General features: G+C 43.7%; 1 protein-coding gene across 1 annotated transcript; it reads right to left on the bottom strand.

Annotated features, from left to right (window-relative positions):
* Positions 1 to 168: 168 nt before the first annotated feature.
* Positions 169 to 7,133, bottom strand: LOC118390482 (cell division cycle protein 23 homolog). Its single transcript, XM_035781089.2, has 16 exons — positions 6,966 to 7,133; positions 6,079 to 6,151; positions 5,787 to 5,924; positions 5,579 to 5,621; positions 5,368 to 5,473; positions 5,127 to 5,259; positions 4,803 to 4,980; positions 4,575 to 4,672; positions 4,401 to 4,482; positions 4,053 to 4,206; positions 3,160 to 3,279; positions 2,953 to 3,028; positions 2,773 to 2,834; positions 2,591 to 2,669; positions 739 to 858; positions 169 to 584 (listed from the first exon to the last, which is right to left on the bottom strand). The coding sequence occupies exons 1-16, from the start codon at positions 7,070 to 7,072 to the stop codon at positions 432 to 434; spliced, it is 1,722 nt and encodes a 573-aa protein (XP_035636982.1). The 5' UTR covers positions 7,073 to 7,133; the 3' UTR covers positions 169 to 431.
* Between the last annotated feature and the right edge of the window lie 15,518 nt (positions 7,134 to 22,651).

Below are 22,651 nucleotides of genomic sequence, written 5' to 3'. Positions count from 1 at the left end.
TGCATACAACTGGTCTTTTTGCACATTAGTTCCTACTCAATTGCATGTTACACAATCAATTTTAAATCACATTCTTGCTTCCTCATTTTGTCCATTTTTAAAAACGTCTTTTTTCCTCAGTCAACAAATTATTTTGTTGGGGATATAATGTAGTTACTACTCAACCAATCTGGGAAAGAAATGAATTTATTCTCCATGCCGTTTCCACTGACACGTTAGTTCATCACATTTTCATATTCAAAAGTAAAGTGGCAACTCCTGCACTTCACTACGTAAACTTACAGATAATATGTACATTTATTTTGAGAGATAAAAGGGGTAGTCATTTACAAACAGTCTCTTCAATGACAATGCAGAGATGAGGTTGTCCCCATTGAGTCTTAAGTGAAGAGGGGCTTTTTGCTAGCCAGTGGGATAGAGAAGGTGTTGTCTCAGGGGGTGAAGGAGGACAAGTCGAGGGGGGACACCCTCCTGATGGGAGTGTTGTTGGAAGAGAGCGGTCCAAACAGGTCTGTGGTTGAGGACTCCGTCTGGTCTCTGACCTGGGAGATCTGTCGGAGCAGAGCCTTGCCTTCCTCACGAGCCTGGTGGAAGAACACACCGTACCTCAGACAAGACTGACACTACCTATATAGGACAAGCAGTATGCGTGTATCTGATATCAAAAATAAAATATGTTACAGGTAACGAACACTACCAGTTCAATTTGAAGAGTGAGGTTGTAGGGGGAGCGCTTACGTCATTGTAGTCACAGCAGCGTTGTGCACAGAGTGACGCCTCGTCATAGAGCTTGTTTTTGAAGTAGTACTGGCCCAGGTAACGCAGGGCCGTGCTCACCTCCGCATGCTCCAGCTGCTCCTGTTGGCACAAAACCTTTCACACCAACTGGGGGCCTTGCCATAGAGACTGACTCGATGGTCAAAACATACCTATATACAGTCAAGTCAATTATTGGCACCCTTGATAAAGATGAGCAAAACATGATTGATTTTATACTAATACAATTGCTCAGAGGAATATTTTATTAAACAAGTAATCTCTAAAAAGGTGGCATTGTTAAGGTCAACATGACCTCTACCAAGTATCAGGACATTTTAGACAAAAACGCAAGTGGATCTTCCAGCAAGACAACCCCAAGCACTACTCAAAAATCGACATTTTGCAATGGCCATCTCAGTCTCTGGACTTGAAGCCCATTGAAAACCTGTGGTTTGAATCAAAGAGGGCAGTCCGTAAAACAGACAGAGGACATCAAGGATCTGGAAAGATTCTGTACGGAGGAATGGTCTTAAGATCCCTCCCAAAGGTTTCTCCAATCTCATAAAACAGAAAAAGGAAATCCCAAAATATATTCCTTACCCAAGGACATTTAACCTTGGTGACCATCCGGGAGAACAAAGAGAAGAAGAAAAGGTGCACTCAAATGCTGCGTAAATTTGACCGGTTTATTGACGGGACACGTAAACAAAAGTCGTCTTACGTTTCGGCATGAATCGCCTTCATCAGAGCTTTAAGTAGGGAAAAAAAAGGAAGCACCTACAGTACATACCCTCGCAGGGGACTGTCCCACTCATGTCAACACAGTCGCTAGTAGCAACTACACAGGTTATTCAAGCAACAGTAATGACCATCATTCAAGATTCCTACACATCCATTCCATTTGAATAGCAAAAAAAAAGAGAGAAATAAACAAAGTCATTACAAAAAAAAGATGCGAAAGAGAGCTGTTCATTCAGATACTTTGGCTCGACCCAATCTAAGCAGTCGATCCAAAGTGTCTCTCTGAAACAACTTCCTCACAATTCACCAGAATTTCAAAGTTGAGGCTGAGGCATGATTAGCATTAATTAACGTAATGCCACGTGATGACGTGGTCCATATTTTGGTGCAGATAGAGGTTGTCTTCAGCTATTGCTCATTTGTGCGCGCGTTTCGACTGACCAATGTAAACAAGCCCACATGGGCATTTGAGCATCTATTGTACTGCAACAGACAATCTTTTCGTTTAAGCTGGGCTGAAGCGCATTTGGGTATGTATACCTTCTTTCCATTTTTAGAAAAAGGCGCAGTGTCGTTATCCTCGCAAGGAGTGTGCTATAGCAGGGATGGTAAACTTGTGGGGGCGTCTCAATTTACTGTTGAGTTGGCATAGTAGAATATACCTGCTTTAAAACTGCAACATATTCTCTACAACCATGGCAAAAATGTGTAGAGCTACACAAAATTATCTTTGCTGTCGAGAGGGGGGCACTAAAATGTTTAGCTCGCGATGTGGGTACGCAGACGCACGAGCAACTGCAGACCCTCATGAGGAGTTTATATTTTATATGGCCCCCACCCTCAAAGTTGCCCATCCCTATACAGAAAACAGGGTGCCAATAATGTTGACCCCCCCATCTTTGAGATTTGTTTTATAAGTCTCTTTCTCTGAGCATTTGTATTACTATAAAATGATTTAATTTCAGGGGAAAAAAAACATGCATAAAATTAGGCATTTATACAGTCTTTTTTCCCCTCACCTTTACCAAGGGTGTCAGCAAGTATGGACCTGACTGTATATGCACACACAGAGGACAGTTAGGTTGCTCACCCCACAGGAGAAGATGTCTTGGATGTATATGATATAACACTGGGCCGCGTCGTCTGATTCGTTAAGCTGCTCGTGAAGTCTGTCAACAACAAAAAACAAACAACTGGATTGAATCCCGGCACCAAGTCTCAAAAACACATCACTAAGCGGGTACACACAAGTACACGCTAAGATCTCCTTACTTTGCCAGCTTCAGTAGGGCCATCCTCTCCACGTCCCCCACAGAGTACGCCCTCCAGTAACACTGGCCAAAAAGAAAGGAAGAATAGAACTTAAATGACAACTTACAGGAATGACAAAAATATAACATTGAAATATACAGGAAAAGGAAAACTAGTGACGGAGATGGTGCTGTTGCTAACCTTCTTGGCCTCGACGTGCTGTGAGAGTTTCTCGTAGCTCTCTCCCAGAGCAACCAGCATACGAGAGTCATTGGGCCTGAGGGCCACATTGACACGTCATTCACACTACAGTATGTGACCATTTGGCAATACACTTAACTACACAATAAAAAGCACCAACAAGAAACACTCCCCCTTGTTTTTTTTGTTTTTTACACAAATGCACACCTGAGCTGGTGGGCCTTTCGATAGTAGTACAGGCAGTAGAATGGCATCTTGAGGATCTCATAAGTCTGTCCCAGGCCATACCAGGCACGGTAGTCTCGCTTGTTCACTTCTATAGCGTGCCTGAACAAAGAAAACATACACAGAACTATTAAAAACCAAGGGGATCAACTCCCCCGGGACCCATAGGATGAGCCATGCCATAGTGGAGTGTCAGTCTGACCTGTAGGCCTGGATGGCAGTGGGCCATAGTGGAGTGTCAGTCTGACCTGTAGGCCTGGATGGCAGCGGGCCATAGTGGAGTGTCAGTCTGACCTGTAGGCCTGGATGGCAGTGGGCCATAGTGGAGTGTCAGTCTGACCTGTAGGCCTGGATGGCAGAGGGCCATAGTGGAGTGTCAGTCTGACCTGTAGGCCTGGGTGGCAGCGGGCCATAGTGGAGTGTCAGTCTGACCTGTAGGCCTGGGTGGCAGAGGGCGGGCAGTCTGACCTGTAGGCCTGGGTGGCAGCGGGCCATGTGGAGTCTGACCTGTAGGCCTGGATGGCAGTGGGCCATAGTGGAGTGTCAGTCTGACCTGTAAGCCTGGATGGCAGTGGGCCATAGTGGAGTGTCAGTCTGACCTGTAGGCCTGGATGGCAGCGGGCCATAGTGGAATGTCAGTCTGACCTGTAGGCCTGGGTGGCAGCGGGCCATAGTGGAGTGTCAGTCTGACCTGTAGGCCTGCATGGCAGCGGGCCATAGTGGAGTGTCAGTCTGACCTGTAGGCCTGGATGGCAGTGGGCCATAGTGGAGTGTCAGTCTGACCTGTAGGCCTGGATGGCAGTGGGCCATAGTGGAGTGTCAGTCTGACCTGTAGGCCTGGGTGGCAGCGGGCCATAGTGGAGTGTCAGTCTGACCTGTAGGCCTGGATGGCAGCGGAGGTGTTCTTCATCTCCATGTACTCGTGGCCCATCAGAGTCCAGGCCCCCAGGCAGCGAGGGTTCAGCTTCAGAGCCCTCTGGAAGTACAAGGCTGCCTTTTCGTGCTGCGACCGCAGGCTGTAGTAGTTCCCTACACACAGGACAGACAACACTTGAGCGCTGGTTAGAGACAACACTTGCACTCTTAAGACTGTTGGGAGGTCTGGTTTCAGTCTCATTGTTTGTTCTGGGTCTTGCACTGAACATAGTAAGAGATTTGATATGGGTTCATGTCTGGAGTTGAGGTGTGGCTTTCGGTCCGCTGTGTGGTGACGGGACCCTTACCGATGACACAGCAGGTCTCTACCCTGTACTTGTCTATCTCCACCAGGTTGTGGGCCAGGTAGCTGAGCTCTGGCTTCATGCTCTGTGGAAACAACAGACACACAGGTTAATAAAAAGACAGAGAGACTTCCAGATGGAGACAGGCATTACTGTGGTGCAGCAGTGGGGTCTCACCCTGACATAGAGCAGGTTGGAGAATGTGTCCATGTTCTCAACGCGAAAGGGATCCTGCTCCCGCAACTCATTGAACAGAGCCAGAGCCTGGTCAATATCTAAATGACAAAAGAAAAGCACAGACTCGAAGATGGATCAAATGCGTCGGGAACTGCTTGAGAAGGTTAATAATACATTTGTCCATAGTGCTCATTTAAATTGATAAAGCAAAGCGTGAAATAAACCCACCGCGGATGTTGTGGTAGGCCACAGCGATCTGTGACATGATATACGTGCTCTTGGAGAAACCTGCCTCTATCAGGCTCTGGTATTTCTGCAGCGCCTCTTTGATCATCTGCAGCTCTGTGTACATGTGGGCCATGAAGAAGTCTCTGATCCAACAGTCTGGCAGAGACAGGGACTTCAGCTGACGAAATGGAGAGGAGGCACAAGTATATTAGTGGAATATTCCATAGAAGCCCATGGACATGTTTTGTAGTCTAGTAGATCTGGGAACTACTGTAGTTGGGTACAAAAGAGAATCTGCTGAAGTTGTGAGTACGTGTGCGTTACCATTTCAATGTTGGTGACGAGGTTACAGAGCTCCAACCACGCTCCCCAGTGTAGAGGTAAGGCATGGGTCGCCTCCACAAACACATCCACCGCCTCCTTCAGCAGATCCAGCTTCCGCAGCACCACCCCATACCTGTAAACACACACGCGCAAAGACATTACAGTTTTAAGAGGTTAAAGAGTCACTAGGCATGTCCAAGTCCACTGAGTGGGCGCGTGTGATATTGTGGGAGGGGCTTACAGGTACAGAGCGAATCCGTCCAGCTCTCCAGCACTGTGTTTCTTACTCAGCTCCACCCTCAGCTCCCGCAGAGCCTCGTTCCGCACCTGACCTTTTTCCAGAGGCCCTGCAAGGCAATCACAGACCAAAACAAATAGAACCAATCAAGACATTGAACTCTGTCTAGAGACAAAGCTTTGATTGAGGCGGCAGAGAAAGCTTAGCTCCTCACCCAGGCTGTCCACTGTCTCATCGTCTTTTTTCTTTTCCCCAGACTGGAAAACAAAGGAAAAATAAGAGCCTGTCAGAATTGACAGGCTACACACAGGATGGCCATCATGGAGTTGCAAGGATTCAGGCAAAAATCTCTATTAACATTTTTTTTTTAAAAGTAGATTTCTAGAGGCGATGTTACTGTGAATGCTGAAACATCATCTCACCAGATAGCGGGAGTACATGTACAGGAAGTATGCTTTCTGACTGCAGCAGCCCCGAAGGAAGTAGGCAGCTCGGTCATACTCTTTCAGGTCAAAGTAGGACTTGGCCAGGCCGAGAGCATCCAGGTCTTGAGCATCCTCCTACAACCAGGAGGTCAGACAGAGTAAAGAGAGACAGTAACAAACATTCAAATGACCTTCAATTCAAAGGCGATCAATTCAAAAAAGATCAGCAGCTCGTTCATGCATTTGTGAGGACAATATTATCGTGAACTAGCCATTACTGGACACAAACCTCAGTAAAAAATGTGGGTGGGGGTAGTTCATTCTTGGGCAGGGGGTCCAGGGAAAATGCCAACTCTGATGCCCTGAAATATTGTCACACAAACATCGGTGGTATCACTGACGTGGTTCATTCTGTGTGTTACCTACTGTATTCAGAAAATATAAAGGCTTCATGTTTTACTCTGAAAAAAAAAAAACAGGATGACTAAACTTGCAAGCTATCATGAAAAAAGGATCAGACTATTTCCCCTTCTCTCTTTTTTTAGTCGGAATGGTGCTATACCGGAATGTGGACAGTCAGAACCCGGAGTGGTATATGGCTGGGGGAAAAACGCAACTCAATCCAGGGATGGAATGTCGTTATACTCATCATAATCATCCCTAAATGATTAAAAGTTCATTGAGAAGACTGAAATACGGTTAGTTTTGAATTAAACTGCCGTTTTCACCAGCATGCTAGGGTAGCTAATGCTAGAACAGCCCATTGGATTCAATGAGAATGTGACGCGTAGTGTCCGAGTGAGTAGGTTCCAGAAGTGTTGTTAAGTCCACTGGGTTAGCATTAACTAGCCTAGTATGCTTACGAAAACGGCAGTTTAATAAAAAACTAGCAGTATTTCAATATTCTCGATTCACCTTTCATCATTTCAAGATGACTAGGAGTAGAAAAACATATTCCTTCCCTGGATTGAGGTACATTTTCACAGCTATATAATTTACAGCTCTGGCTGTCCACATTCAGACAGCACCGTTCCGATGAATTAAGACAAGCGATTACATTAACGAGAATGTTGGATCTTTTTGGCTAGCTGGCTAACAACTGTGAGATCACAAATCTAGCTATTGTATACTGAAAGGAACAGTGATCATAATAACGTAACGAAGAGCGCTACTTACCATTTCACGCTATGTACAAGTCCTCTTTCTTTACAAAGCGATATTACAGATATCAGTTGTTTTTTTATTTGAACTAAATCACCAAACTCACTACACAAGGCCGCCATTTTTCATACCATGCTTGGTACGTCATGAAAACACAAGTTGTGATTGGACAGCGTTTTGACCAATCACATTTTAGCTCTAGCTTTTCTGCATTTTATCTGAAGGGATTCTTTACATCGTTTTTATTTTTAACAATGTAAAACAGTTTTAGACATTTGTTGGAAGTATTTTAAGAGTAGGCTACCTAAATAATAAGATGGAAATCAACTACAATGCAGTTCATAATTTGTTCAGGGGGTGGCAGTATATACCACAGAACACAGTTAACGTTTACAGAATGATGCTTTGAAAGACAGCTAGACTGTGTACCCTTGTGATAAAATGAGAGAAAGCAAGCAATCACAAAATCCCAATTCCCCCTCTAAATACTTACTGTCCTCGATTCAAGGTACAACCAATGTGCCCGTACCTGTGCCAGAACCTGGCACATTGATTGGCTCTTGCATTGAGGACAGTGAGTTTAAAATCCAATCAAGGTACATTTTTGGTGCGTTCAATTTGCTACGTTGCGTGACGATTTAAACGACACGTTTCCCCTAAACGGTGCGCACAGTTCTTCCACAACCTTTGAGGTCCGTTTACTCCCGATTGATGTGTTGGTAAGATGTGGCCTGATCAATATGGGTGTGACCATTTGAAATGGCAAAACTCGTGAAGCACACGAGTCCCTCTGGGCCACCATAATCACAACATTCATCAACTGGTCTTCAGTACAGTACCGTTTCCGTTTAATTAAATGTTGAACACACAGTTTTGTCTTACTGAATGCACCCCTGTTGTGTCTGCTCACGCTGTGCCCTCTGAACTTCACATATGACTTGGCCCTTCACAAACATGGCTGACAGGCTGAAAGCAAGATCATAATGCATTTCTTGTTGAAACACGACGCAAAGCCTCTTTGCCGTTGTTGCTTTCTGAACAGATTGTTGCTTTGATAACACTGTGTTTGAATCTGCTAATCTGTAGTTTGCTATGTGGAGCACAGTCTTGGGTTTGTGGCATGCTACAGCGGCATGGTTCTCCCTAAAAGCCTCCTCTGGAAGACCTCTTAAGCGCTTTTAGCAGGACGCATGGTTTTGGAACATTCAGACATAAATATGCTTAGGTAGAACAAACATGCATCTCTGACATGTAGAATAAGGAATGTAAGCTCTATTTGTAATATTTATATCTGCAACCATAGCCGAGGGAAGTAGGGGCGCTGAAAATAATAAGGGAAATAAATGTAGAAAAATGTATGTTTTGACAAAAGTAGTGCACTGGGCCTTTACTAGTATTAGCTGACCAATATAGACCCCTGTAGCACAGGCAACAAAAAAATTGTCAGTGTCTCCGCTTTGGCAAAAAAAGGTAGTTGTATAATTAAGAACAGTATCTTGCAGGATTCAATAGTTGGAATTGTAAGAGTTGTTGCCCTGTCCCTTTCTTGTCATTAGAATGGAATCCAAAAATAACTAAATCCTGTCCTCAAAAGGTGCAACGTTATGCAACGTTATGGGCAAAGACACAAGACATCCACATCAAATGAAATATTTTTCTTGATCAAATGACATGGAAAACAACCACATTTTGTTGTGCAGTATTAATTTACCATCCTTACAAACCACTTAATGTAAATGTACATGACTGTATTTGTAAATGTACATGACAGGTTTGTACCTGCAGACTTTCTATCACCATGAAGAAAAACAACGACCAATACAGTAACTGAGTACATTGAGACATCAAGTGGTTTGTGATGATGTGATGTGATGATGTGGCTCAGTTGGTAGAGCATGGAGCTCGCAATGCTAGGGTTGGGGGATTGATTCCCACTGGGGACCAGTATGAAAATGTGTGCACGCACTCAGTAAGTTCCTCTGGATAAAAGTGTCTACTAAAAAGGACTGAATAGACCATTTCAGTTATCACATAGAGATACGTTGCATTTCAAGAAACTGGAAAACGCATGTAAGATAATTATCAGACTCAATTTACAATTGCCGGTAAACACTCGAATACATTTAGTTTAATATATTTCACAAAAGTAGTGCACTGCGCCTTTACTAGTCCTGTATTAGCGGACCGATATAGACCTTCAGCGTGGGCAATTTATTTTCCCTGCCTCCCCTAAGTCCACCTCCCCTCAGTTGCTTCTCTCTCTCTCTCTCTCTCTCTCTCTCTCTCTCTCTCTCTCTCTCTCTCTCTCTCTCTCTCTCTCTCTCTTTCTCTCCATTCCCTATATCTCCTCTCTCTCGCTCTCTCTCTCTCTCTCCATTTCCCTATATCTCCTCTTGTGTAGAAGCCGCTTTAATAGACTGACAAGGTAATAAAGTATTGTCAGAGAGTTTACAAGTGCAACCACATGGCTCACTGAGCAGGTTGAAAGATTCACAATAAGACAGGTTATACACCCGCTCCCCATCCTCCTCCTCCTCTCTCTCTCTTTCTTTCTCTATTTCTATCTCTATCTCCGCTTCTATCTCACACACACACACACACGCCCTGCAGGTAGAGCAGTGAACTGCGTGAGGAAGTTGCTCGGAGACTTTTGAGAATGTTGTGTAATTAAAAGGGACAATATCCCACTGGTGTGCCTGGCTCTATTTCTGTGCTCCACGGAGCACTACACCATGGGACCCAAAGCCGTGTACACAGAGATAGCCTCCCCTGCCACCTCCACCTCTCTCAGTCACACTCTCTTTCATGACACGTCCCTATTCTCTTTCGCGTCAGATCAAATTTGTCTTCATCTCATGCAGCTCTGTATCCTCACCCCTTCTTCTCTTCTGGTTGTGTGTGGGCTGAGGGCACAATGTATGCAGTATATTCTATGCCACCTCATCTCTGCGCGTTGTGAATGTGTTCCTGCTGTACTGGCACAGTCCGTCTAAGCCAGAACTCAGTACTCGGAGGCCATCACAGAGACTCTGTGATGAGTTTGTGATGATGCCGTCACATTGGATTGAGGACAGCAGCCAGCAGCTCGGCCTCATTAGGGCAGCCACCACCTGAGCCCCTGGCTACACCACAGACACAGCCAGAGTCTGGCCAGCATACTGACTGCCTGACTGCAGCCCAGAGATGGGTTCTACTGTACTTATGGTCATGTTTTATATTTAACATACAAAAAATGTGAACGACATACATTTCAGATATCAACTGAAACATGTCTTACTATACTACTCCCCAACCCCTAACACAACTCTAATCCTTACCCTAACCCTAACCTTAACTCCTAACCCTAATTCTAACCCTCGCCCTAATTATAAACCTAAAACCTATGCCTAAAAATAGCCTTTTCACAAGTGTCCTAACTTCTCTGAATATTTGTTGGTTTACTATCATTGTTAGGACTTTTGGTATTCACAAGTATAGTAAAATGCACAGATACGCACACACACACACACACACACACACACACACACACACACACACACACACACACACACACACACACACACACACACACACACGGTGAGAGGTAGTGGACACATCCTTTATAACAAGGTGCTGTATGGTGTCTTCCAGAGAGGTGTCAGGCTGTGGATAATGATTGAGACAGAAGTCTAATGTCTGGGCATCGAAGCAACCAGGGTGGGAAGGGGGCCGTATTTAGGGCTTGTGATTAATATGCCCCCTGGGACAGTTGGGGGTTGGGGTGGAGTTGGAGGAGAAGTGTGTTTGAGTGCTAACCTCAGTTAACAGGGGGAAATCATAACGGCAAGCCTAACATGAGCATCTGATGGGGGTCAGCTATCGATGAAGTATGTCACTGACAGTCCTGTAAATATGAAGAGCTGCATCTCATTCATACGCAATAGCTCAGTCAACACCCTGTTTGACCCCAAGGTTATTATTTATTGTAATGTGATACGCTCCCTTGTTTTGGTCCCTTGTTGAGGACTGTGGGTTTTGGGTAGGAAATTCTGCTCCCAGATGGCGGTGCAGCTTAGAGGTTGTCTGGTGGTGAAAATAAGGAACCAAGGAAGACATTCCTTACATCACATTAAATCAGTCAGCTCGTCACAATTTACGTGAAAGAAGGCCAACTTTTCCCCTCAGATTTGATTAAACCCAGTCTTTGGTTATTTCATATTGTACGTAACCCACTTGGTCTTGTGTGTATGAGTGTGTGAAAGTCTAGCAGTTTGGACAGCCCACTTTAACTTAAATTCCCCGACAGATGTAAACCATCAGGTGTACCGAGGAGTCCAAGGAGGCAAGCCGAACAGCGAGAGAAAGAGAGAGAGCGAGACAAAGAGAGAGAGAGCAGAGAGAGAGAGACAGAGAGAGAGAGACAGCAGAGCGGGGTGAGAGAGAAGTCATCATCCTTGAACTTCTGTCCCCCTGTCCTGCCGTTATTTAGCTCTGTCCCCTCCTCCATTATGTCAGCATGAACATAGATCTAGAGGGGGGCGAGAAGGAAAAAAATTGAGGGGAGAGAGAGAAAAAGGGAGCGAGAAAGAGATTATTGGATGGCTGTCTGTATGTTCCACTGAAACAGGTGGAGGTTTGGCACAAAATGCTCATGTTACCGAATCATCTAGGACATTAAAGGCTGTGTCAACATCCATAATGTATGCTAATAGTTTTCCGGAGCAAATCAAGTCTTAGGATTTCTCCTCATTTAAAGAACCCTGACCTAGCATTACCAAAATCCAGCAGAGCCACTTATTCACTGCTCAGCAGAAAGAGTTACAGCCCGTATGGACAAAATACATTTAAAATACAGTGCATTCCATGACTTTTTTCACATTTTGTTACGTTACAGCCTTGTTCTAAAATTGATTTTCTTTTTTTATCCTCATCAATCTACACACAATATCGCATGATAAAGCACAAACAGGTTTTTATACATTTTTACACATTTATTCAAATATCTCATTTACATAAGTAGTCAGACCCTTTACTGAGTACTTTGTTAAAGAAACTTTGGCAGCGATTACATCCTCAACTCTTATTTGGTATGATAAACTTGGCACACCTGTATTTGGGGAGTTTCTCCCATTCTTCTATGCAGATCCTCTCAAGCTCTGTCAGGTTGGATAGTGTTGCTGCACAGCTATTTTCAGGTCTCTCTAGAGATGGTAGATCGGGTTCAAGTCCGGCCTCTGGCTGGGCCCTCAAGGACATTCAGAGACTTGTCCCGAGGCCACTCCTGTGTTGTCTTGGCTGTGTGCTTAGGGTTGATGTTCTGTTGGAAGGTGAACCTGACCGCTCTGGAGCAGGTTTTCATCAAGGATCTCTCTGTACTTTTCTATGTTAATCTTTTTTCATCTTTCCCTTGATCCTGACTAGTCTCTCAGTCCCTGCTGCAGATAAACATCCCCACAGCATGATGCTGCCACCACCATGCTTCACCGTATGGATGGTGCCAGGTTTCCTCCAGATGTGACACTTGGTATTCAGGCCAAAGAGTTAAGTCTTGGTTTAATCAGAACAGAGAATCTGGTTTCTTATGGTCTGAGAGCCCTTTTGGCAAACTCTTAGCGGGCTTTCATATGCCTTTTACTGAGGAGTGGCTTCCATCTGGCCACTATCATAAAGGCCTGATTGGTGGAGTGCTGCAGAGATGGTTGTCCTTCTGGAAGGTTCTCCATCTCCACAGAGGAACTCTGGAACCTCCTTGACCAAGGCCCTTCTCCCCCGATTGCTCAGTCTGGCCCGGGCAGCCAGCTCTAGGAAGGGTCTTGGTGGTTCCAAACTTCTTCCATTTAGGAATGAGGTAGGAGTGTTCTTGGGGACCTTCAATGCTGCAGAAATGTTTTAGTACCATTCCACAGATATGTGGCTCAACACAATCCTGTCTCTGAGTTCTATCTACAATTAATTTGACCTTATGGCTTGGATTTTGCTCTGACATGCACTGTCAACTGCGGGGCCTTATATAGACAGTGTGCCTTTCCAAATCATGTCTAATCAGTTGAATTTACCCCATGTCGACTCCAATGAAGTTGTAGAAACATCTCAAGGATGATCCGTGGAAACAGGATGCACTTGAGCTCAATTCCGCGTCTCATAGCAAAGGGTCTGAATACTTATGTCAATAAGGTATTTCTGTTTTTCTTTTTAATAAATGTTTTAACATTTCTAAAAACCTGTTGTCGCTTTGTCATTATGGGGTATTGTGTGTAGACTGACGAGGGAAAAACTGATGTAATCCATTTTAGAATAAGGCTGCAATGTAACAAAATGTGGGGAAAAAATGAAGGGGTCTGAATACTTTCCGAATGCACTGTATATTTTTTGTTTTAAAAAATTGTTTATGCATGTGAAATATAAAACATTTGAAAAATAATGTATTTCATAACAATCGATGTAATACATTTTAAATACATTCCAACATATATTACAGAATGTATTGCAAATGTATATGTAAATATATGTCAAATGTACATCACAATATGTGTTAAATGCATTGCAAAATGTATTTCAAAATACATTCAGACATATTTTATAATATGATGGTTTCATCAATATATTTGGTACATATTTTTGAAAATATATTTGTACTGAAAGACATCAAAACTATGAAATAACATATGGAATCATGTAGTAATCAAAAAAAGTCAACAGCAAATAGGAGTTTGGCTAATTTAGCTAACTAATGTACATTTTCAGAAAACAAGATATATTAAGTAGTTAGCTATCTAGCTAGCGTTTGCGATGTTTGGTGGCCAATGAGACTGAGAGCTAGCTAACCACCTGAGCTAGCGAACAATGTAACAAAAGTATATTAAAAATACTCTATCAACAGGTTCTGCATTTCAGGAATCACCACAGCAAGTACCCTGGTACACTGTTAAATTATTTAGCCAAACAATAAAAACATGTTGAGCTTGTTGTTAGTGCAGACTGACATAAATGTTTGTGAGATTGACATAAATGCATGTCATACCAAAGAGCCCACTAAAGTTTAATTGTTGACAGTCACCATTTCATTACAGTATGATTTAGCACATTTTTTACATTTGCCATACATTTTTATTTAAAAAATATATTTCTTACAAATACAGTACCAGTCAAAAGTTTGGACACACCTACTCATCCAAGGGTTTTTCTTTATTTGTACTATTTTCTACATTGTAGAATAATAGTGATGGGGTGTTGCATCAAATGACCTGGCCTCCACAATCACCTGACCTCAACCCAATTGAGATGGTTTGGGATGAGTTGGACCGCAGAGTGAAGAAAAAGCAGCCAACAAGCATACATGGGAACTCCTTCAAGACTGTTGGAAAAGCATTCCAGGTGAAGCTGGTTAAGAGAATGCCATGAGTGTACAAAGCTCTCATCAAGGCAAAGGGTGGCTACTTCGAAGAATCTCAAATATAAAATATATTTTGATTAGTTTAAAATACATTTCATTTGGAATAAAATCCTATAAAACATGATATTCAACTGCTCCTCCTTTAGGGATATGATTTCCCTTCAATGTTATGCTTCAATTAAGTGAACGAACTGCTATTTTTTTTTCCACATCTTACACGAGCATGAACTAATGCTGACATTTCCAAGCTGTTTGTAACGGTGGAAAAAAAAAACGAATTTACCAAAGTCCTGAGATCAATGTGGGAAACAAAGGCATGTGAAAAGCTTTCAAAAGATGACTGCCTATATACAATCTTCTGACAGCTTTGAGGTTTTATTCGCTTTGCAAGTAAACATCATTATCTCCTTTGAATGTCTCGGCTGTTTTTCTGTAAAAGAGAAAAATAAATAACAACACATTTACTTACTGTGGCCTCAAACAACATAATAGCCACAAAAACATTTCTATGACAGAGCACAATGGGAGCTGATTGCAAAAACATCAAGAAGCAAGTAAATGTTCCCTGAGTGATGAAAACAGGTCAGCAGACACATCAGAGAAGACAATGATACATACTGGCAATTGCTGTCAGTGAGACAAGAGAGGCAAGGAGAATTGAGTTCAGTTGAGTCAAGAGAAATGGAATCAAGATGGAAACAGGAGCTTTTCAAATTAACAGTCTAATATAGCTCAACGATGAACACAAATCAAAAGCTCTTTCGTTGTCGGTTTGATATTGAAGAGGATGTGTTTGTGCCTGGTCAATGCACCAGGCCGTGGAAGCCTCTATTTAAACCACGCTGGTGAAATGTAAAGGAGAAGGAGAGATGGGAAGTGATAGAATCCTGGGAGACATTCTGCTGTGACAAATGAAGCTATGAGACTCCTGACGTGACAAATGAATAGAGGGTGCAATATGTCAAAATGCTCCAGTAAAATTCAGTGGCCCATTTATTATGTGGCTCTTGTCTGCAGCCTAAGCGGCATGAAAGAGTTGATCCTTGATCAAATGGATATGAGGATCTATTTTTCATCCCTAAAAATATTTCAGGATGACCACAGGCAGATTGCCAAATGCCTTTTCCGTCTGTGTCACTCTCCTCCCTCTCTTGTCTTTCCCTGGGATTCTTCCCCACTTTGCTCAAATGTCAGTTCAACGTATAGTTTTGATGCACATCGGGTTGAGTTGTCAACTAACGTGAATTCAATGTGAAATCACCCAATCACCCTGCCATTGGATTAAGTTGAAAGTTGGCTGAAAACAAAAGACACAATTCCCTTCCGTTGATGACTTTTTTGCAAATCCAATCAGTTTCCCACGGCGATTCAACGTCATCACGTCGAATAGCTTGGTTGAAATGACGTGCAAACTACATTGACTCAACCAGTTTTTTGCCCAGTGGGTCCCTTCTGCCTCAGTGGAGTGAATTAGTAAGAAGGAGAGCACTAATAAAAGACTGGCCAGGCGGAGCTGGCTGATTGAATTAGCAGAGATACCGTCCCCTGGCTAATCTGGAACGCTATCTCCCGGACAGTGCATTAGGAGCATTAACTCTCTTGCACTGGAGCGTGTGCTGCTGCTACCTGCCTCCCTGTCCCATCTCTAAATCTGTCCCCCTCCCCCAGTTCCAGCCGATATGATCCATTACTGTCAACCTCATCTCTTCCTAATTGCTGTAGATAGGAGCTTGCTGCTGCTGGCAGAAGAGAAAACTTGCAGTCCCCCTCCATTTATTTTAGCACCCTGATATCGGGACCATAAGTGGAAGGCTGAAAGCAGATAATAATAATATATGCCATTTAGCAGACGCTTTTATCCAAAGCGACTTACAGTCATGTGTGCATACATTCTACGTATGGGTGGTCCCGGGAATCGAACCCACTACCCTGGCGTTACAAGCGCCATGCTCTACCAACTGAGCTACAGAAGGACCTCAGCAACAGCCTTCTCTGCTCCCCTACACCTGTAACAACATGAGTGCACTAAATTGAACCAGAAAGCATGCTCTGCACGCATGCACCTTTCATTCATCGGGACTCTCAGGTTCAGCGCTGAGTGTTGAGATGGCAAGCCATGACTTGAGATGGCAAGTCTTGTCGGCGGAGGCAACAGCTGATGACTTCGTGGTGTGAGGTTCGGCAGGTTGTGTGCACGTGTTTGCATGTAAAAGGGCGATTGGGGCGTTGGGGCTGGAGTGGGAGAGAAATCCGGTGTCGATTCGTCGCCGCTCTGAAACGCCGCAGAAACCAGTGCCACATGACACCTGGAAATGTGAAGTGGAGCAGAGGTCAGAAAGATAGACGTTTGATAAGAACTCCAAGCACCTTTCCAATCTCTCTTTCCTCGGCCCTGACCCCCTAGCTATTCCACCAGCTCACCTCTCTGGCATTATATACAGGTCAGCCTTGATGGGTTCTGACTTTTAGGTATTAAATATACTTGTTCGTGTCACTGAGGGAGAGAGAGGAATGTCCATCAATTAGGTCAGGATATGTTATTGTTACCCATCAGGGATCCGATGGGAGGAGAAGAGACACAGTCTGGTACCAATCAGCATGACGGCCGTGAGTTGGGGAGCAGTGAGCAATTTGGGGCAGAGGTCAGGTTAAATGAAGTGAGGAAGAACATATGTCACTAATCTTCCGGTTAGCAACGGAGTTGCATTGGCTGTTCAGATGTGTAAGGAGGGGCTCAGCAGAGGAGAAAAGGTTCAATACCAATGCTTGTGTGACTATGTTCTTTGTCTGTGCAGCTGTATGACCCAATAAACTTGGTTTGAGCTTTACTAATCGTCCGTGGAATTTTATAGGGTTCATTTGGAACCTAACAGCATACAGTACAGTGTGCCTGCAGTGTGCTGAGGTTGAACAGAGCAGAGCAGGGAGAGTGTTGTGTCTGTCTCAGCCCTGGCAACACAACACTGAGGTACCAACCCGCATGACATCATCCACACACACACGCACACAGACACACACACACACACACACACACACACACACACACACACACACACACACACACACACACACACACACACACACACACACACACACACACACACACACACACACACACACACACACACACACACACACACACACACACACAGTGTCTGACATGTCTCCTTACAACACACACTGAAACACACAGACACAGATGCACACATGCACACTCCCTTAGAAATATCTCCTGACAAAAGCAAATACTCTCATTCCATAACACGAAGCCATTGTAATCTTGCTCGCCCCCTCGTCGTGCGTACTGTTGCCGTCCGCCTTGACCTCTCCGTGTTATTTATTCCCAGTATCAGTGTTTATTTATTCACAGAGGCCGTGTAAGTGATCAGGGTGTCCGTGGCGACTCACGGTGACAAGCAGTGCCGGTGATATCCAGCCTATTAACTTGTTGACACTTTGGGGTCAGGCTGACGCTGGGCTAATGTCGAGTGTGACAGAGCGGAACCTCTTCATTATCCCACTGTAATGTTCTCATTGCTGAGGGCTCGCTCACTCTCTCATCCCTCTCTTTTTCCCCTCTCTCCCTCTGTCTCTCTCTGGCTCAACCTCTCAGTCTCGCTCTCTCTCTATTCTTCCCTGCCCTCTCATCGTGCCCCTCCATCTCTTGGAGCGTCCGGATACTCTTTATTTTAACAATCTTTTCCCACTTTCCCTCTTTTCTGTCGATACCAGCTTTTTCCCTCTCTCCATCCCTCTCTTATTTCATCACCTCTCACTCACCTACTTGCCCTCTTTTTTCTTATTCTCATTTGGCTCTGCCCTGAGATGGTCCCATCAGTCTGCTCTATCCCCTTTCTATTATTTGTACATCTTCTTCCCATCTCTCCTCCTGGCCTGACACCCTCCCTATTTGTTTGCAATTTGCTCTCTCTCTCTCTCTCTCTCTCTCTCTCTCTCTCTCTCTCTCTCTCTCTCTCTCTCTCTCTCTCTCTCTCTCCTTGTTGCAACACAAACCACTCTCTTAGAGGTTTGATGACAGACTCACCCCAGACTGCTCTCTGAAACCACCTGTCCCAAAGCCTCCTCCAAAATGTAAAACCCTAAATGCGTTACTGTGATTGGCTGCATGTCCGCATGCACTGTGAAACTATGGCGAGAGTAAACAACAGCCGGATCATTATGCGTTACAAGCACAATGAGTAATACTGAACTGCCAGGAGAAATCTCTCTCACTCTCTCCTCTCCCTCTCCTCTTTCGTCATCTTGTCACTTGTTCTCTCTTACTGTACCACCTGAATGATGCTGGCGTGCATGCATATAATGTACACTATTCATTTTTTTTTTTTTAGTTTAAACTGCATGCAAAAGTTTGGTGCATATCTCCTTATTATTACATTGAAAGGAAGTATGGAGATTGAGCGAGAGAGAGAGAGAGAGAGAGAGAGAGGTGGTGGTGGTAGTTCAGTTCATCATAGAAGAAGGACCTTGATGTGGGCAGGTAGAAGGTGATGAAAACGTCAAGCATGAGTGTTATTGTTGTGGGTACGTTGTTTGTATTCGTTCACTCATTCGCCTGAACAGCACAATTGGCAAATGTGTGACAATTATTTTGGCAAAAGATCAACTGGTCACGGCAATATACTGTACCTCTGACGAAGGGGAGGTCACAAACACCATATACATGAGGGAAGTAAGGTTATTGGCTGTCATTATTGAAATCATTTGTGTGCACTTTAGTATGTTTGTGTGTTTAGTTTTGTGCTTACGTGAGTATGCTCATTAATGTGTTTGTACATTTTGCCAGTCCCCACAATGAAAAATTATATTTTAGACTTTTAGGTTAGGTTTAGGGTTAGGGTTACAATCATGGTTAGGGTTTGGGGTTAAGTTTAGGTTAGGTTAGGTTAGGTTAAGGGTTAGTGTTAGGTTAGGCAGTGGTGTAAAGTACTTTAAAGTACTACAGTAGTTTTGGGGGTATCTGTACTTCACTATTTATATTTTTGACAACTTTTGTTTTACTTCACTACATTCCTAAAGAAAATAATGTACTTTTTTACTCCATACATTTTCCCTGACACCCACAATTACATTTTGAATGCTTAGCAAGACAGGAAAATTGTCATCCTTACTGACTGATCTGGCAGACTCACAAACACAAATGCTTTGTGTTGGAGTGTGCCCCTGGCTATCCGTACATTTTAAAAATATATTTAAACAGTGGGGCAAAAAGTATTTAGTCAGCCACCAATTGTGCAAGTTCTCCCACTTAAAAAGATGAGAGAGCCTGTAATTTTCATCATAGGTACACTTCAACTATGACAGACAAAATGAGAAAAGAAATCTAGAAAATCACCTTGTTGGATTTTTTAATTAATTTATTTGCATATTATGGTGGAAAATAAGTATTTGGTCACCTACAAACAAGCAAGATTTCTGGCTCTCACAGACCTGTAACTTCTTCTTTTAAGAGGCTCCTCTGTCCTCCACTCGTTACCTGTAATTATTGGCACCTGTTTGACATTTTTATCAGTATAAAAGACACCTGTCCACAACCTCAAACAGTCACACTCCAAACTCCACTATGGCCAAGACCAAAGAGCTGTCAAAGGACACCAGAAACAAAATTGTAGACCTGCACCAGGCTGGGAAGACTGAATCTGCAATAGGTAAGCAGCTTGGTTTGAAGAAATCAACTGTGGGAGCAATTATTAGGAAATGGAAGACATACAAGACCACTGATAATCTCCCTCGATCTGGGGCTCCACGCAAGATCTCACCCCGTGGGGTCAAATGATCACAAGAACGGTGCGCAAAAATCCCAGAACCACACGGGGGACCTAGTGAATGACCTGCAGAGAGCTGGGACCAAAGTAACAAAGCCTACCATTAGTAACACACTACGCCGCCAGGGACTCAAATCCTGCAGTGCCAGACGTGTCTCCCTGCTTAAGCCAGTACATATCCAGGCCCGTCTGAAGTTTGCTAGAGAGCATTTGGATGATCCAAAAGAAGATTGGGAGAATGTCATATGGTCAGATGAAACCAATATCGAACTTTTGGTAAAAACTCAACTCGTCGTGTTTGGAGGACAAAGAATGATGAGTTGCATCCAACGAACACCATACCTACTGTGAAGCATGGGGGTGGAAACATCATGCTTTGGGGCTGTTTTTCTGCAAAGGGACCAGGACGACTGATCCATGTAAAGGAAAGAGTGAATGGGGCCATGTATCGTGAGATTTTGAGTGAAAACCTCCTTCCATCAGCAAGGGCGTTGAAGATGAAACGTGGCTGGGTCTTTCAGCATGACAATGATCCCAAACACACCGCCCGGGCAACGAAGGAGTGGCTTCAAGAAGCATTTCAAGGTCCTGGAGTGGCCGAGCCAGTCTCCAGATCTCAACCCCATAGAAAATCTTTGGAGGGAGTTGAAAGTCCGTGTTGCCCAGCAACAACCCCAAAACATCACTGCTCCAGAGGAGATCTACGTGGAGGAATGGACCAAAATACCAGCAACAGTGTGTGAAAACCTTGTGAAGACTATCAGAAAACGTTTGACAAAGTATTGAGATAAACTTTTGTTATTGACCAAATACTTATTTTCCACCATCATTTGCAAATAAATTCATAAAAATCCTACAATGTTTTTCTGGATTTTTTCTTCATTTTGTCTGTCATAGTTGAAGTGTACCTATGATGAAAATTACAGGCCTCTCTCATCTTTTTAAGTGGGAGAACGTGCACAATTGGTGGCTGACTAAATACTTTTTTGCCCCACTGTAAGTGACTTGCCTAGTTAAATAAAGGTTAAATTAAGACTTTCCCTATTATTTTTATATATTTATTTTATTTAACCTTTAACCTATTTAACTAGGAAAGTCAGTTAAGAAAAATTCTTATTTACAATGACAGCCCACCAAAAGGCAAAAGACCTCCTGTGGGGACGGCGGGCCTGGGATTAAACACACATGACAACAAGAGAGACAACACTACATAAAGAGAGACCTAAGACAACAACATAGCAAGGAAGCAACACATGACAACACAGCCTGGTAGCAACACAGCATGACAACAACATGGTAGCAACACAACATGATAGTAGCATAAAACATGGTTCAAACATTATTGGGCACAGACAACAGCACAAAGGGCAAGAAGGTAGAGACAACAATACATCATGCAAAGCAGCCACAACTGTCAGTAAGAGTGTCCATGACTGAGTCTTTGAATGAAGAGATTGAGATAAAACTGTTCAGTTTGAGTGTTTGTTGCAGCTCGTTCCAGTTGCTAGCTGCAGCGAACTGAAAAGACAGTGTACCGTCTAGCCATACTCCCAAGTACTTGTGTGAGGTGACTACCTCAAGCTCTAAACCCTCAGAAGTAGTAAGAACACCTGTGGAAGAGGTGCATTCTTCTTACCAAACCACATGACCTTTGTTTTGGAGGTGTTCAGAACAAGGTTAAGGGTAGAGAGAGCTTGTTGGACACTAAGAAAGCTTTGTTATTGTGCATTTAACACACAATTCAGGGAGGGGCCAGCTGAGTATAAGACTGTATCATCTGCATATAAATGAATGAGAGAGTTTCTTACTGCCTGAGCTATGTTGTTGATGTAAATTGAGAAGAGCGTGGGGCCTAGGATCGAGCCTTGGGGTACTCCCTTTGGTGACAGGCAGTGACTGAGACAGCAGATTTTCAGTCTTCATACACTGCACTCTTTGAGAGAGGTAGTTAGCAAACCAGGCCAAAGACCCCTCAGAGATACCAATATTCCCTACCTGGCCCACAAGAATGGAATGGTCTACCGTATCAAAAGCTTTGGCCAAGTCAATAAAAATATCAGCACAATATTGCTTAGAATGAAGGGCATCATTGAGGACCTTTAAGGTTGCAGTGACACATCCATAACCTGAGTGGAAACCAGATTGCATACCCGGGAGACTACTATAGACATCAAGAAAGCCAGTCAGTTGATTATTAAGTGTACGTTTTTCCAACACTTTTGACAAACAGGGCAAAATAGAAATAGGTCTATAACAGTTAGGATCAGCTTGATCTCCCCCTTTCAATAAAGGACAAACTGTGGCTGCCTTCCAAGCAATGGGAACCTCCCCAGAAATGAGAGACAGGTTAAAAAGGTCAGAGAGAGGCTTGGCGATGATAGGGGCAGCAACCTTAAAGAAGAAAGGGTCTAAACCGTCTGACCCAGATGTTTTTTTGGGAGGTCACCTCGGACTCAGTGACTGCCTGCAGGGAGAATCTTTGTAGCGGTGCAGGGGGAAAAGAGGGAGGAGCATCGGGGATAGTCGCATTAGAAGGGGTGGGAGAT

The sequence above is a fragment of the Oncorhynchus keta genome, chromosome 11 (genome assembly GCF_023373465.1).
Source record: "Oncorhynchus keta strain PuntledgeMale-10-30-2019 chromosome 11, Oket_V2, whole genome shotgun sequence".
In the NCBI taxonomy this organism is placed as follows: Eukaryota; Metazoa; Chordata; class Actinopteri; order Salmoniformes; family Salmonidae; genus Oncorhynchus; species Oncorhynchus keta.
This window is presented reverse-complemented; position numbering and strand designations above follow the sequence as displayed.